The sequence below is a fragment of the Myotis myotis genome, unplaced genomic scaffold (genome assembly GCF_014108235.1).
Source record: "Myotis myotis isolate mMyoMyo1 unplaced genomic scaffold, mMyoMyo1.p scaffold_m19_p_2, whole genome shotgun sequence".
In the NCBI taxonomy this organism is placed as follows: domain Eukaryota; kingdom Metazoa; phylum Chordata; class Mammalia; order Chiroptera; family Vespertilionidae; genus Myotis; species Myotis myotis.
The window spans coordinates 150,334,803-150,351,915 of record NW_023416324.1 but is presented as its reverse complement, the minus strand read 5'-3'; the positions used below and the strand labels follow the sequence as shown (position 1 = coordinate 150,351,915).

Genomic DNA, 17,113 nt, shown 5'->3' with positions numbered 1-17,113 from the left:
AAGTGGCTGAAACAACAAAAATTACTGTCTCACAGTGCTGGAGGCTACATTTCCAAGATCACAGAGCCAGCAGGGTTGGTTCTCTCTTGAAGGTTGTGTGATACAGGTGTTTTTTGTTTGTTTTTAATTTTTTAAATTAAAATTTTTTTTTTAATGCTGTCTTGATTTAGTTCTGAGGCCTTGGCTAGAGGTCAGTCAGTTCCTATTCTTAAGTGCCTGATTAAGTCCACGCCCCAAGCACTTCCTTATTTGGGCTCTCACATTCTAGGCCACCACCTTAATTTCCCCAGACAAATCATAACAGCCCCTTTGCCCTAGAACCTGTGAATTTTTTCAAATTTGCCAACACAAACAAAGAATCCACCAAATCTAGCAAACTCCACTCCACTTGTTCTATATAAACTGTCCCCCTACAGTTCCCACTTGCTGTTACCTTGTTCCTGGTGCAACCTTCTCTCTTGGAGTTATGATTTATAGAGAGTTCTGCCTTTCATCTATTTGAGTGTCACTGTGCTGTGTCCTGCCATCAAAGAAATCTTTGAATCTTATGAAGCATTTGGCACTGTGAGCATGGTGGCATGGCTGTGACCCCTGACTCTTGCATAGCTTATTGGGGGCCTGCTCTTGGCTTACTAATTGGTTCTAAGCCACCAGGAGAGCAGCTTGGGAAGGAGCTTGTTGGTGAGCTTGTGCTTTAACCTTGTTGCTTACTGCTGGTTCCCACACCTCTCCTTACACAAATTTCCTCAGTGTCGAAATATTAAAAAGGAACAGTTCTAACTGGCTAAACTCCATGGGCTAGATTCTAGTCAGGTGGAGGTCACCTTAGGCCAATGGGAGTGATAAGCCACTTGAGCCACACTCTCTAGGGCCCAGCCTTCTGGCTGGCTATAGACTGAATATCTGTACCTCCCCAATTAATATGTTGAAACCTATCCCCACAATGTAATAGGATTTGGAAGTGGGACATTTGGGAGGTGATTTGGTCATGAGGGTAGAGCCCTCATGAATAAGATTAGTGACCTTTTAAAAAAGACCCCAGAGAGCTAGCTTGTTCCTTCCACCATGTGAGGACACAATGAAAAGGCTCTGTCTGTGAACCAGAAAGCAGGCCCTCACCGAGCACCAAATATGCTGGTGACTTGATCTTGGACTTCTCCGCCTTCAAAACATGAGAAATAAATTTCTTTTGTTTATAAGTCCCCTCATCTGTGGTACTTTGTTATAACAGCCTGAACAGGCTAAGATAGTGGACATAAACAGTCTGATACAATAAGTAATTAATTATAATTAAATTAAGTCCATGGCATCTACAAATTGGCTTGACAAAATAGGACTCCACAAACACTCAGTGAAAACAGTTAATATGTCCCAATGTAAGTTAACAAAGGTCCTTCAGAGGTTGAGACATTATATAAGATCAAATTAATAAATGGGTGACTATCATGATTATCCCCACTGCTTCTTCATTTGACAGCTCAATTTTTTCTATCATTAAACTTAAAAAGAATGAATGGTGCCTCATGGTGTATTATTGCAACCTTAATGCTATGGTCAACCCCCATTAAAGCTCCCATCTCCAATCCAATATTAAAATTAGCCACTCCATCTAATAAGTTCTATTCAGTGCCAACTTTAACAGCCTCTCCGGCTGCAGTTGCCTTCATTTAAAAAGGAATACAATATACCTTTACTAGGCTACCCATGAGGCACCTCAGCAGGCCTTGCCACCACACAGTCTTTGCAGGCAAAATTTTTAACTGTATCCACCTTTCTCCAGGAACACAAGTATGACATTACATTGATGACATCTTCCCCTAAGAAGTTTTGTTTAACAGACTCATTGAGGATATTTAAGTCCAACATCTTTTAATCCTTTTGGAATTCTAGGGACAGCATATTCCTCATTTACCAATTTTACTTAATCCACCTGATGCTAGTACTTACAAATGAGCCCACTTTAAATGGTACTCACCCCTAAGAAAAGGCTCTCAAATCTGTCCAAGTGAAAATTAACAGGCTCTCAGAGACTCCTTTACTGTGGAGGCTTTAAGCAACCTCCTCTCATACTTTCTGGAATCGCTGGATTACCTATGATGGCCATAAATTGCCCATGAGCTTCAGATACAAAAAATTGCCCATCTTGACCTTGTGTATCTACCTTTAGAGAAAAAATTACTGATTGCATACTAGGTTTTCCTGGAAATAGAGGTTCTCATAGACTGAATCTGTGACCCTCCATACCTAGCTGTTCATTATGGTTAGAATCATAAAAGCAGAATCTCACAGGCTTGTCATGGCTACTGAGACCTCCTTGATACAAGATGGAGCCAAATCTGAGCCTTCTGGATTATTCAACCTGCAGGAGGGTGTGGCCTGCACAGCCTTCAGTCCCCTGTCAGATACCATGGTGTTGTATGATGTCACTCTTCACCCAGACCCCTTGATTATCTAGGGAACCTCTTGGGTTGTCATGAAAAAAAAAAACATAACTCACATTTTAAAAAATATATTTTTTATTGATTTCAGAGAGGAAGGAAAAGGGAGAGAAAGATAGAAACATCAATGATGAGAGAGAATTATTGTTTGGCTGCCTCCTGCATGCCTCCCACTGGGGATTGAGCTCACAACCTGGGCATTGACCCTACAGGGAATCAAACTGTGACCTTCTGGTTCTTAAGTCAATGCCCAACCACTGAGTCATGCCAGTTGGGCCATAATTCACACTTTGAACATATTTTATTATAACTCAACCAGCTATTGTAAGAGATCCTGGAAATTCCATATTTGTTTTCTTAGCTAAAACTATTTAAGGAGAGATTTTAGTATGGACTGACCCAGAAGAACTCCTTATACTTCTATTTGCTATCCTCCATTTTACTCTCATAAGATGCTTTCTATGTGGTTTAGGGTAACTTTTGCACTACTCCCTAAAAATCTCCTCTACTATTTGGGCCACTTAAATACCCTGAACAATCAAGCTCAAAACTGATGTGAAGATCAATGAGTCATTTTTAATTTAGTTTTTATTTTTTTAATTATGTCTACACCCAATTTTGAGGCAAGATAGTAAGAAGCTAAGAAAATATGGGGGTAAGTGGAATGGGGAAACTGAACAAGGCCAAATAATTTAAACACCTTGCAGACAGCTAGTGAATTACAAGACCTTATCATCCCTAACCAAGGACACTTGAGAAAAAATGGTTTATACCTCTCCTCCCTAACCAAAGACTAAATAACTTAAATCACCGTGATCAAGGAGATAGAGGACAGAGACCCAATTAGTGCCATTTGTGCCAGCCAAACCCAAGGATGGATGAAATTAGGGGAACAAATAACAAAAACCCAATTAGAGTCAGACAGATCCAATATAAAAGTAAAGCAGTGAAGCTGACCAAATAATAATCCCAAACTCCCCTATACACTCATTCTGGTGCATCAGCATATTAAAAATGAACATGGAAAGCTGATGAATATTCTGCGGAAACCCTCCCCTCAGACTTTTGCCTGCAGAAGAAAGATGAAAACCCTCAAAACAAAGACCCAGCATAGGTTCTCTCTAGAGCACACCCATGCCTGTTCTTGGGCATGAACTTTTTACTTTCTTTCTCCTAAACTCTAAGGGTCTCTTCAAGACTCACAACCAGGGGAGCAGTGAGCAGCAGCAGCTCATCCCGGGCTTACTCCCTAATCCTGCCTCCAAGGTGCCATTGTTCTCTGACTTCCCAGTGAGCTAAAAGCAGCCCCACCTTGGCTCACTTCTTTCCTATAACATTTCTAGGCAGCCATAGCTGAGCACCACCTAGCTCTCTCCTGTTGCACCTTTTATCCTAAGTCCTTCCTTTATTTTGCTGTTCCCAGATTTAATAAATGTACTCTCAGAATCTCCTGGACTGGTCTTGTGAAATCTGTCCTGCATGAAGTCAAGAACCCACACACTACAGGCTGGCCTCAGACAGACCCTCTTTGGGTGTGGTCCTCATCTGGTGACAATTTGGGCCACTCAAATACCCCAAATAATCATGCTGTCTACACCCAATTTTGAGGCATTGACTGGAGCATGGTCATTTCCCTTTTTTTGTGCAGCTAAGCCAATTATTTCCCTTATTTGAGCTGTCATACTCCTGGCCACTATGCTTCCTTCCTCATTACCCTAAGGTAAGGCCAAACAAAACTCATTGACACTTCCTGTCAGTTGCTAATCAGCCAAAAGCAGGAAGAATGGAGATGAAGATAAAGATAAAGATAAAGATAAAGATAAAGATAAAGATAAAGATAAAGATAAAGATAAAGATAAAGATAAAGATAAAAAGATAGCAAAATGGTGAAGAAAAGTGACAACCAGTCCTGTTCAATTGAGAGTAAACAAAAGTGATCAAAAGAGAGAGATTCACTGAATCCATTGATTGATTTTCAGTGAATTTGCATTAAAGAAGAAAATCATCCAAATGCATACTCTGGGGAGGATTTCAACTTTGAGATTACTGATCTCCATCATTATCATGGGGTCTGGTAAGTCTGATGCTGTAACATTTTCAGTCAAAAATAAGGATGTCTTTCAATAGTGATGAGGATGCTCTTGATCCATTCATAAAATGTTTATAAGGTGTTTAATGATTTGTTCAAATAAAAGTGTAAATTTGTGCACTATCCAGCAAAATGCCTTGTGATTCACCTTACCTAAATGGTGCATTGACTAGCTGACTAGCCGAGTCCAGAGTAATGTTGTTGACAATGGAATGAAGTGAAACTAAACTTTTGGGACTAAACAAGTGTAGTGTTTCGCTCAGTTGTTTGGTTTGTATTTTCATTGTCTCACTTGAATTCTTCATTTGGACCGTACTGTTTACTGCTGTGTAATTATTTATTTCTCTTTTAATATTTCTAATATTTCTAGCTCTCAGGCTAAGAAGAAAACCCTAAATTTCTATCTGGGTTTTTGAATTTTAAAATAGGGGCAAGAAATTTATGGGTACTATTTGTTTCATAAAATGAGGGTCAGGAAACATAACAATAGATAAATGATAAATAATTAATTCAAATAAATGATTTCAAGCTCTCATCAGACTCTTTATATAAATGGATTCATTTCCAAAAACATAAACAGGTAGAACATATGAGTGAATTTGCTCTAATTAGAGCAGGTTTGGGCAGCTAGAAGCAAACTTTTGAACCCTTTTTACCTTTTTTTGCAATGATCCCCAAGAAGTTCCACAACATCTGAAAACCACTGGCTTCCACATTTCCATATTATGTCTATTTAAAAAAGAAAACAATTCTTAGAAGAAATAAATAGGTAATATAGTGCCTAGGAAAGCTGAAAGATATTGGGAGGGAAGAACATTTGAAATTGACTCGAAAGCAGATTCTGTACAGAAATATTTAGATGTGGTAGGGTTCTGGCAGGGAACAGAAAGCAACAAAACAGGTGTAATTGAATAGAGTTTAATTAAAAGCTATTAATGTAATTGATTCCATTATCTGTTTAAAGGAAAACACTCTAAGATTGCCTCAGGTATTCAATAATTATTAAAAAGTGTTTTCATGTGTACGTATTTTAAGACAATTCACCTCCTAACCCCAAACATGCATAACTGTCTTAGACTATAAATACTCTTCTATCAGAGTGTTACATTTATTACAATTGCTAAACCTACATTGAAACATCATTATTGATCAAAGTCCATAGTTTAACTGGTGACATATATCCATCATTATAGTATCATACAGAGCTGTCACACTTCCCTAAATATCCTCTGTGTTTCACCCATTTAATTTTTCCTCCCACTAAAGTTTAGTACAATGGTAGCTAATGATCTTAAGTGTTTCTATAGTTTTTCTTTTTTTACAATGTCATATAGTTGGAATTGTACAGTATGTAGCCTTTTTAGATCTGCTTCTTTTACTTCATATATATTCAACTTTCCTCTACATCTTTTCATGACCCGATAACTCCTATCTTTTTAGCTCTCATTACTATTCATTGTCTGGATCTACTACAATTTATTCATTCACTTACTAAATGAATAGATCATGGCTGCATCCAAGTGTTGGTAATTATGGATAAAGCTGCTATAAACATTCATGTACAGGTTTTTGTGTGGACATAAATTTTTGCCCCCTTTGGGTAAATACCAAGGAGTGCTATTGCTGAATCATATGTAAGAATATGTTTAGTTTTGTAAGAAACCACCAAACAGTCTTTCAAAGTGACTGTATCTATCATTTTGCATTTCTACCAGCAATCAATGAGAGTTCCTGCTGGTTTACATCTTTGCTAAAATTTGGCATTATCAGTGTTCTGGATTTTGGCCATTCAGTAAAGTAGCAGGAAACAAAATAAATATCCAGAAATCAATTGTATTTTTATACACAATAATAAACTATCAGAAAAGGAAACTAAAAAACAATCCAATTTATAATTGCATCCCAAAACTCCCAAGCAAACAGATTGGAATAAATTTAACCAAGGATGTAAAATACTTGTATTCAGAAAATTATAAGACACTGAAGAAAGAAATTGAAAAGGATATAAATAAGTGGAAACATACCATGCTCATGGATAGTAAGAATTAACATCATTCAAATGTCTATACTATTCAAAACCATCTATAGATTCAATACAATTCATATTAAGATACCAATAATGCATTTCAGAGAACTAGAACAAATATTCTAAAAATGTATATGGAACCACAAAAGATCCCCAAAACCACAGCAATCTTGAAAAAGAAGAACAAAGTTGGAGGAATCATGCTACCTGATATCAAACTACTACAAAGGCATAGTAATTAAAACAACATGGTATTGACATGAAAACAGAGATACAGGTCAATGGAACAGAATAGAGATCCCAGAAATAAACCCATGCCTTTATGGACAATTAATATTTGACAAAGGAGGCAAGAGCATACAATGGGGTAAAGATAGTTTATACAATGAATGGTGCTGGGAAAATTGCATAAGAACATGCAAAAAAATGAAATTAGACCACCTTCTTAAACCATACACAAGCATAAGTCATACTAGAGGCCTGGTGCACAAAAAATTTGTGCACTCGGGGCGGGGGGGGGGGGTCCCTCAGCCTGGCTTGTGCACTCTCGCAGTCTGGGACCCCTAGAGGATGACCACCTGCAGGCTTAGGCCCGGCTCCCCAGGGGACTGGGCCTAAGCTGGCAATCAGACATCCCTCTGGCAGCCCAGAAGCCCTTGGGGGATGTCCACTTGCCAGCGGGGAGCAGGCCTAAGCTACAGTCGGACATCCTTAGTGCTGCTGAGGAGGCGGGAGAGGCTCCCACTATGACCGCTGTACTGGCAGCCATCAGCCTGGCTTGTGGCTGAGCAGAGCTCCTCCTGTGGGAGTGTACTGACCACCACGGGGCAGCTCCTGCATTGAGTATCTGTCCCCTGGTGGTCAGTGTGTGTCATAGTGACCAGTCATTCAAAGTTGTTCTGCTTTTAGGGTCAATTTGCATATTACCCTTTTAGGATAGAGGCATGGTGCACAGGTGGGGGCCAGCTGGTTTGCCCTGAAGGGTGTCCTGGATCAGTGTGGGGGGTCTGCTGGGGTGCCTGGCCAGCCTGGGTGAGGGGCTGATGGCTATTTGCTGGCTGGTCAAGGCCCCCAGTGGGGACCCTAACCCCATGAGGGTGTGGCCAGCCTGGGTGAGGGGCTGGTGGCTGTTTGCAGGCTGTCCACAGCCCCTTCAGGGTGGGGGTCCCCGCTGGGGTGCCTGGCCAGCCTGGGTGAGGGGCTGATGGCTGTTTGCAGCCTGGCCACAGCCCCTTCAGTGTGGGGGTCCCCATGGGTTGCCTGGCCAGCCTGGGTGAGGGGCTGATGGCTATTTGCAGGCTGGCAAGGCCCCCAGTGGGGACCCTCACCCCATGAGGATGTGGCCATCCTGGGTGAGGGGCTGATGGCTGTTTGCAGGCTGGCCATGGCCTCTAGCCACCCAAGCTTCCAGTGGAGCCTGGCTGGAAGCAGGTATCTGGGATTTATTTATCTTCTATAATTGAAACTTTGTTGCCTTGAGCAGAGGCCACAGCCAGCCAGGGCAGGCGGAAAGCTTGGCTTCCTCCATCGCCGGGGCAACCAAGCCTCCTGCTTGCTCCAGCTTGGTGGGTTGGGTTAATTTGCATATAGTTGCTCTGTTTGGCTGGCGGGTGTGGCTTGGGCATAGAGGAGGTGCCGTTAATTTGCATGTTTCTTTTTTATTAGATTAGATATCCTTTATCAGATATTTCTTTTGCAAATATTTTCACCCCATCTGTGACTTGTCTTTTTATTTTCTTGACAGTTACAGAACAGAACTTTTAAAATTTAATGAAGTCTGCCTTCTCAATTCTTTTTTTCCTGGATTGTGCCTTTGGTGTTGCATCTAAAAAGTCATTGTCATGTAAAAGTTCATCTAGACTTTCTCATATGTTATTTTCTAGGAGTTTTAGAGTATTGTGATTTACACTTATGTCTGTGATTCATTTTAAATTCATTTTTATGAAGGGTGTAGGGTCTGTATCTAGACTCAATTTTTTTTTACATGTGGACATTCAGTTGTTCTAGCACCATTTGTTGAAGACTATTTTTTCTTCATTGTATTATCTTTGCTTGTTAGTCAGAGATTGGTTGAGTTTATTATGTGGGTCTATTTCTGGACTCTATTTTGCTTCATTGATGTATTTGTTTATTCTTTCTTCAACACCACTCATTCTTGATTACTTTAGCTTTAAAGTAAATTTTAGTCAGGTGATGTCAGTCCTCCAAGTATGTTTTTCTATAATATTGTGTTGACTTTGTGGGTCTTTTGCTTCTTTATATAAGTTTTAGTATTACTTTGTCAGTATCCACAAAACTTACTGGGATTGCACTGAATCCATAGATCAATTTGGAAAGAACTGACAACTTAACAGTGTTGAGTCTTCCTATGCCTAAACATGAAAATTTCTCCATTTATTTAGTTCGTTGACTTATTTAATCAGAGTTTTGTAGTTTTCTTCATATAGATCTTAGGCACAGGTTGTTAGATTTATATCTAAGTATATTATTTTTGGGGATGCTAATGTAAATGGCATTGTGTTTTTAATTTCAAATTTCACTTGTTCATTGTGTTATATAAGAAAGCAATTAACTTTTGTATAGTAACCTTGTATCCTGCAACCTTGCTCTAACGTTTATTAGTTCCAGGAGGTTTTTTGTCAATTCCTTTGGGATTTCTCTTGGGAGTATTTAGATAATCATGTAATCTGTGAACAAATACATTTTTATTTCTTTTTTTCTAATCTATATACCTCTTTCTTTCTTTCTTTCTTTCTTTCTTTCTTTCTTTCTTTCTTTCTTTCTTTCTTTCTTTCTTTCTTTTCTATATTATTGCATCAGCTAAGATTTGCAGTACTATGTTGAAAAGAGATGGCAAGAAGGGACATCCCTGTGTTTTTCTAGAGTAAGCTTATAATTTCTTACCATTAAGCATAGCTTTAATTGTAGTTTTGTTGTTGCTGTTGCTTTGTAGATATTCTTTTTGAAGTTGAGGAAATACTCCTCTATTCCTAGTTTACTGAGGTATTTTTTTTTTTTTACTCATGAATGGGTGTTGGTTTTGTTAAATGATTTTTCTGAATTTATTGATATACTAGTAATCAGGTGATTTTTCTTCCTTAGCCTGCTGATGTGTTGTATTGCATTAACTGATTTTTGAATGTTGAACCACTCATACTTGGAATAAAACCCACTTGGTCTTTATACACTGTAGGTTTGATTTGCTAATATTTTGTTGAGGATTTTTGCATTTGTGTTCATGAGAGATATTGGTCTGTAGTGTTTTTCTATTGTAATGTCTTTCTTTAGTTTTAATATTAGGATAATGCTGGACTCATAGAATGAGTTTTCTTTGTTTCTATTTTCTGAAAGACATTGTAGAGAACTGGTATAATTTCTTTCTTAAATGTTTGCTAGAATTTACCAGCAGCACTAAGGATGTCTGACTTCAGCTTAGGTCTGCTCCCTGCTGCTAAGTGGACATCCCCCAAGGGCTGCCAGGCTGCCAGAGGGATGTCTGACTGCCAGCTTGGGCCCGATCCCCTAGGGAGAGGGCCTAAGCCAGCAGGTGGACATCCTCTGAGGGGTCCCTGACTGCAAGAGGGAATAGGCAGGGCTGTGGGGCCCCGCCCCCCCCCCCCCCGAGTGCACAAATTTTTGTGTACTGGGCCTCTAGCTCTCTTATAATTCTTTTGAGTTTTTTAAAGTTAGATGTTTCTTCTTTGATCTTTTTGAATCTGTAACTTTATGTCTTTTACCACATTAAAAAAAATTAGCCATTATTTTATCAAATTTTTTTTCTGCTCTGTTTTCTCTTCCTTCTCTTTGTGGTAACCTAACCCACGTGTTAACCTTTTGTTTTAATGTCCCACCTATTGCTGAGGCTCTGATTATTTTTATTCTTTTCTCTCCATTAATGATTAGACTATTAATATTTATCTTCAAGTTGAATAGCTATTTTTCATCTTCATTTTGATAAATTAAGTTCATTCAGTGAATTTTAATTTCCAATATTGTAATTTTTTATTTCTAGAGTTTACATTTCTTTTTTAAAATAGTGTTTTATATATCTTCTGTGATATCCTAATGTTTCATTTAATACTATCACATATTTCTTTAGCTACTTTAGTATAATTTAAAACCTTTAAGATATTTGTTTGTTGATTCTCACATTTAGAGAATTTCAAGGGCAGTCTTTATTGTCTTCCTCTTGAGATTATGATTTTTAAAATTTTGAACATTGTGAATGACATATAGTAGAGGCTCTAATTCTCTGTTATATTTCTCTAGTGAGTATTGATTAATTGATTATTTCACTATTTTTGGCAAACAGTTACTTGGATTAACATAAACTACAAACTTTCTCTTCATTGCATTGGATAGCAACTAAAATTCCAGACCAGTTCTTTTAGTCTTAAATTTAGCTACTTGGATTCTGTCCTAAACATATTTAGGTCAGGGATGAACCAGAGTTCATGAACAAAATTTGGGGCTCCCTCCCGCACACTTTTTTTTTTTTTACTTTCCAGTGACTTATATTTTGTCTGGTTCTTTAAGTCCATAGGTTTTCTATCAGAGTTTAACCAAGTGCAGACTTGGGCCTCAGGTCAAAAGTTTTAAAAATCAGAAATCCATTCAGTTTTATTTCCTTTATCCAGTTGTTGATCCACTTCGCTATATACATGTCATATACTGCTCTCAAGTACATTCAGGTAGCTGTTATTCATATTTTGTCTAGAAATTACAGTTGGTATCTATAGTAGTATTGGTCCTATAGAGTTACTTGGCCATATACAAAAGCAGAACCCTAGATAATAATTTAAATCTAAGAGTTTTAGTTTCTCTGTAATTATATTTTAACTGAAAATTTCTTAGGGATGTGGGGAAATATAGTCTTTGGAAAAATAATTTGAATATATAGTGCTATTTTAAAGTATGTGGCTACCCAAGTTAATAGGAAAGACTCAGAGTTGTGTTAACTTCCCACTCATTTTCATTTTTACATGTTATTTTATCATAATTTATTACCCCAAAGGGTTTTATGTATAGAGCGTTGTAAACAATCTATATTCTGAAATCTTCTCTTTCTCTCGTTCTTTGCATTTGTATTTGCCACTATAAGATAAATAGAGGCCCTGGCCGCTTTGGCTCAGTGGATAGAGTTTTGGCCCATAGACTAAAGGGGTCCTGTGTTTGATTCTGGTCAAGGGCATGTACTTTGGTTGCAGGCTCAACCCATGACCATGGTTGGGGTGTGTGTGGGAGGGAACCAATCAATGTGTCTCTCTCACATTGATGTTTCTCTCTCTCTGTTTCTAAAAATCAATGGAAAAATATCCTCGGGTGAGGATTAATAAGAGAAATAGAGAGTCCATGGGTAAATTGAACGTTATTATGTTTTCCTAATCTGCCTAGATGTGGTTTTGTGTTGTTTTTTTGTTGTTGTTTTTTTTGAGACCATGTATTTTTTAAAATGTTCTCTTTTATTTCTGTAAACATCTTCAAAATTTTATTTTATAACTTACCTTTAATAATTCCAATATCTGAATATCAGAATCTTATTTTTCTCTGTAGGACTAAGAGAAGGCAGCCAATAAAGACCACATTATCTCATTATGTAGTTGCTTATTTTATCCCACATTTTAAAACTTTGTAATGTTAGCTCAGGATTATGTGGCTTTGAGTCTGAAAAGTGTTTTGAGTATAGACACTTGATAATAGATAACAATTTTCCAAAATCGCAATTGACTTGCCTTCACTCACTGCCATGACTGAAAGTTTGTATTTCCCCTAAATTCATAGGTTGCAATTCTAATCCCAATGTAATGATATTTGGAGATGGAGCTTTTGGGAGGTCATTAGGTCTTAAGGGTGGGACACTCATGATGGGATTAATACCCCATTTTTAAAACTTAACTTTTTACTGGTATTATGAGATAATTATATATTGCAGTTGTAGGAAATGATGCAGAGAGATCACAGGTATCCTTCCACAGTTTTCCCTTGATAACATTTTCCAGAAGTATAGCAAAATATCACAACCAGATTTTGACATAGTTATAATCCAATAATCTTATTCAGATTCCCCAGGTATTGTCTGTATGTATGTTGGTGTGTATTTGGTTCTATGTAATTTTATTCATACACATATGTTTGTTATCCATCACCACAAGAAAAGATACAGAAGAAATTTATTATCACACTAGAGGCCCGATACACGAAATTCATGCAAGGGTAGGCCTTCCTTCCCTTGGCTGCTTGGCACCCAGGATGGAGGCTTCCCTCCGGCTGCTGACACCTGGGCTTTCCCCAGCTGCTGGCAGCCGCCCCCGCTCCCCAGCCGGCACCTGCCTTGGCCTGGTGCTGCCTGCATCCACTGCCATCCCTCCCTTCCCCCTTGATTGATCGCCACACCAGCCATTGGCCTGGGCCTCCCCCTGCAGGGCGATCATGGGGTGATGGCGGAGTCCCCTGACCAATCATATCACACACCCCCGGCTGGCCTGGCACTAGTTTGTGTCATAGCGTGGTCATCCAGAAGGTTGTCTGGATGGTCATTCTGCTGTTTGGTCGTTTGGTCTATTTGCATATTATGCTTTTATTATTGTAGATACTTCCGTCTCACCCCCTACAGCCACTAATCTATTCTCCATTACTGTAATTTTGTCATTTCAAGAATGTTATATAAATGGGATCATAGTATATGTAACCTTTTGGGATTGCCTTTTTTCATTCAGTAAAATTCACTGGAGAGTCAAGCAAGTTGCACCTAAGGATCCTAGTTAATGGCAGCAGTTCTCACTATGATTTCTGACGTTCTGAGAAGAGCAACCACAGAGCTCTTATATAATGTTGAGGTTTTCTTCAGAAACATTTCTCACAGTCATGGTGAAAGGTTACCAGGGTGAATGAACTGGTCTTACATGATAATTATAATTTAATATTTTAATATCCATTAGTCTTTAGATACCTCCCTCTACAGTATACCAAGGCAGTTCTGGTATTAATTTTCACTTAGTATAGGCCACCATTTGGTCCACATTTTAACTCATCAAATGAATAAACTATTTGAGTCTTTTCTTACCCCTCAAGCTACTGCATTCAATCCAGAATCTCTGCTTAGTGGTTCATATAAATACATTTAGCCTAATTTTATGTTTCTTTCATCATTATCTCACATATTTAATATCAAATCCCACACTTATTCTTAGATTTATAAGTATATAAATTGGAAAAATTATATAGTGTGTAGTGCACTTTCTTGTGGGATACACTTTGTACCTCCTTTTAGAACCTGGCTGGGACTTGAGTCTAGTTATCTATACTAATAAAAGAGTAATATGCTAATTAGACTGGGAGACCTCCCAGAGACCTTCCGGATATCCTTCCAGACAAAGCCGGAGGCTTAGCTGGCCTGCAAACCACCCCCAAACGGCCCTCAACCCCTCACCCAGGCCAGCCCTGCCCCCAGTGGGGACCGACACCCTGATCCGGGACCCTCTTCAGGGCAGACCAGCCAGCCCCCACCCGTGCACCAGGCCTCTATACTAATAAAAGGATAATTTGCTAATTAGACTGGGAGACCTTCCTGACAACCTTCTGGACAAAGCCATGGTGGTGGGGCTGAGGCAAAGGTGGTTGGGGTGATCAGACCAGGAGGAGAGGGCAGTTGGGGATGATCAGGCCAGCAGCAGGGGCAGTTAGGGCAAGCAGGCAGTCAGGGGGGGCCAGTTGGGGGGGGCAAGCAGGCTGGCAAAGGTGGCAGTTGAAGGGGGCAAGCAGGCTGGCAAGGCTGGCGGGGGGTGCAATCAGGCTGGCGGGGGTGAGCAGGCTGACAGGCAGAGCAGTTAGCGGCAATCAGACAGGCAGGCAGGTGAGCAGTTAGGAGCCAGTGGTTAGGATTGCGAGAGGGATGTCCGACTGCCGTTTTAGGCCTGATACCACAGGGATCGGGCCTAAAACGGCAGTTGGACATCCCCCGAGGGGTCCCAGATTGGAGAGGGTGCAGGATGGGCTGAGGGACACCCCTCTGTGCATGAATTTCATGCACTGGGCCACTAGTAGGTCTATAAACAGAAAGGAGTGAGTGGGGAAGGCCCTGAATAGAACAGCAATGTCTTTCAAGGCAACTACCTCAAGGAAGGCCATTTACATTTTTTGAGGCCAAAGGAAGATTAACCTCTTCAGACAGGGTTAGAAAGGCTGCTACTATGGACAAAGAAGACTCAGCAGAATTTAGGGATTTGAAGTCTCCAACATCACTGGAATCGGTTCATATATCTCCATTCCAATTTTCAGGATCCCATTTATTCCTCTTAACGGAAGATAGTCTGCAAGTTTGAGAATTTGTGTTGTAATTTAGCCATTCACAGAATAAGGTTTATCTTATTTTTTAGAAATCCCAGTCTTCCTGCTATAGGAGATATTTCTTCAGGGAAGACATTGAAACTTTTTGGTCATTTATACAGAGCTTAAGCTGGAAATCTGATGCTATGACTTCATCTACTTCCCCCACCCCCTCCCCACCCCACCCCACCCCACCCCACCCCACCCCAATTTATCCAGTGCAGTTAGGAGAAACCAGCTAGACTCAGTATACTAGAATGTCCTAAAGTCAAATACATGGTCATTGAGACCTTTTATAAGTATTTGGTTAGGAGTATCCAATAGTGGTATTTTGTATATCTGTAATGCTGCATCATATCATGGACTGTCACTATTCTCTTTACCACTAGAAATAGAGCCATAAGTGCCTTTTAGTCTAACCAGATTAGAGAACCAATTCCAGAAATCTTAGAACCACCTGAGAAATCACACCCTTAAGAATTTGTTTCTCCCCAGAGACATAGAAACATGAGCAGACTATTGGACATCAGAGGGAAGTCAGGGGAGGGTGGGTGGGAAGAGATTAACCAATGAATTTGTATGCATATATGTGGACACAGACATTGGGGTGGTGAGGGCCTGGGGAGGGGGTGACTGAAGTGGGCTGGAAGATGTTAATGAGGGAAAAAGGAAAGCATATGTAAAACCTTCAACAATAAAGATTAAAAAAGAAAGAATTTGTTCCTCTAGATGTACCACTGGTTTCTAATCTACTCATCTGCCGATGGGCACTTAGGCAGTTTCCAAATTTTAGCTAATGTAAGTTGTGCTGCTATGAACATAGGGGTGCTATGAGCATAGTTGTGCTTTCTGATTGGTGTTTCTGATTTCTTGGGATATATTCCTGGAAGTGAGATTACTGGGTCAAATGGGAGTTCCATTTTTAATTTTTTGAAGAAACTCCACACTGTTTTCCACAGTGGCTGCACCATTCTGCATTCCCACCAGTAATGCACGAGGGGTCCTTTTTCTCCACATTCTCTCCAGCACTTGTTGTTTGTTGATGATAGCCATTCTGACAGGTGTGAGGTGGTGCTTTATTGTCATTTTGATTTGCATCTCTTGGTTGATTAGTGACTTTGAGCATGTTTTCATATGTCTCTTGGCCTTCCTTATGTCCTCCTTTGAAAAGTGTCTGTTTAGGTCCTTTGCCCATTTTTGATTGGATTATTTATCTTCCTTTTGTTAAGTTGTATGAGTTTTCTATAAATTTTGGAGATTAAACCCTTATTGGAGATAACATTGGCAAATATGTTCTCCCATCCAGTGGGCTTTCTTGCTGTTTTGTTAATGGTTACTTTTGCAGTGCAGAAGCATTTTATCTTGATGTAGTCCCATTTATTTTCTCCTTAGTTTCCATTGACCTAGGAGCTATATCAGTAAAGATATTGCTACGACATATGTCTGATAATTTGCTGCTTAAGGCTTCTTCTAAGATTTTTATGGTTTCCTGTCTTATGTTTAAGTCCTTTAGCCATTTTGAGTTTATTTTTGTGTATGGTGTAAGTTGGTGGTCTAGTTTCATTTTTTTTGCATGCATCTGTCCAATTTTCCCATCACCATTTATTGAAGAGACTGTCTTGACTTCATTGTATGCTCTTGCCTCCTTTGTCAAATATTAATTGAGCATAATAGCTTGGGGCGATTTCTGGGTTCTCTCTTCTCTTCCATTGGTCCATATGTCTGTTCTTATGCCAGTACCAGGCAGTTTTGAGAATAGTGGCTTTGTAGTATAGCTTGATATCTGGTATTGTTATCCCTCCTACTTTGTTCTTTTTTTTCAGGATTGCTGAAGCTACTCAGGGTCTTTTTTTATAACATATGAATTTTTGGAGAGTTTGTTCTAGGTCTGTGAAATATGCCGTTGGTATTTTAATGGAGATTGCATTGAATCTATAGATTGCTTTGGGTAGTATGGACATTTTAATGATGTTGATTCTAGCAGTCCATGAACACAGTATATTCTTCCATTTGTTTAGGTCTTCCTCTATCTCTTTTTTCAATGTCCTGTAGTTTTCCGAGTACAGTTCTTTTACATCCTTAGTTAAGTTGATTCCTAGGTACCTTAATTTTTTGGTGCAATGGTAAATGGGATTGTTTTTTTTAAATTTTTCTTTCTGTGAGTTCATTATTGGTGTATAAAAAAGGCATTATTGGTGTATATTGGTGTATAGATTTCTGGGTGTTCATTTTGTA

General features: G+C 39.3%; 1 protein-coding gene across 1 annotated transcript in view; it reads left to right on the top strand.

Annotated features, from left to right (window-relative positions):
• The first annotated feature begins 4,288 nt into the window (after positions 1 to 4,288).
• The window catches only part of LOC118676808 (cell surface glycoprotein CD200 receptor 2-like), a 50,241-nt gene continuing 37,416 nt past the window's right edge, over positions 4,289 to 17,113 (top strand). Inside the window, exon 1 of the mRNA XM_036351297.1 lies at positions 4,289 to 4,512. Coding sequence (XP_036207190.1) covers positions 4,449 to 4,512 — 64 coding nt within the window. The 5' untranslated portion in view covers positions 4,289 to 4,448. The remainder of the gene's footprint in view (positions 4,513 to 17,113) is intronic.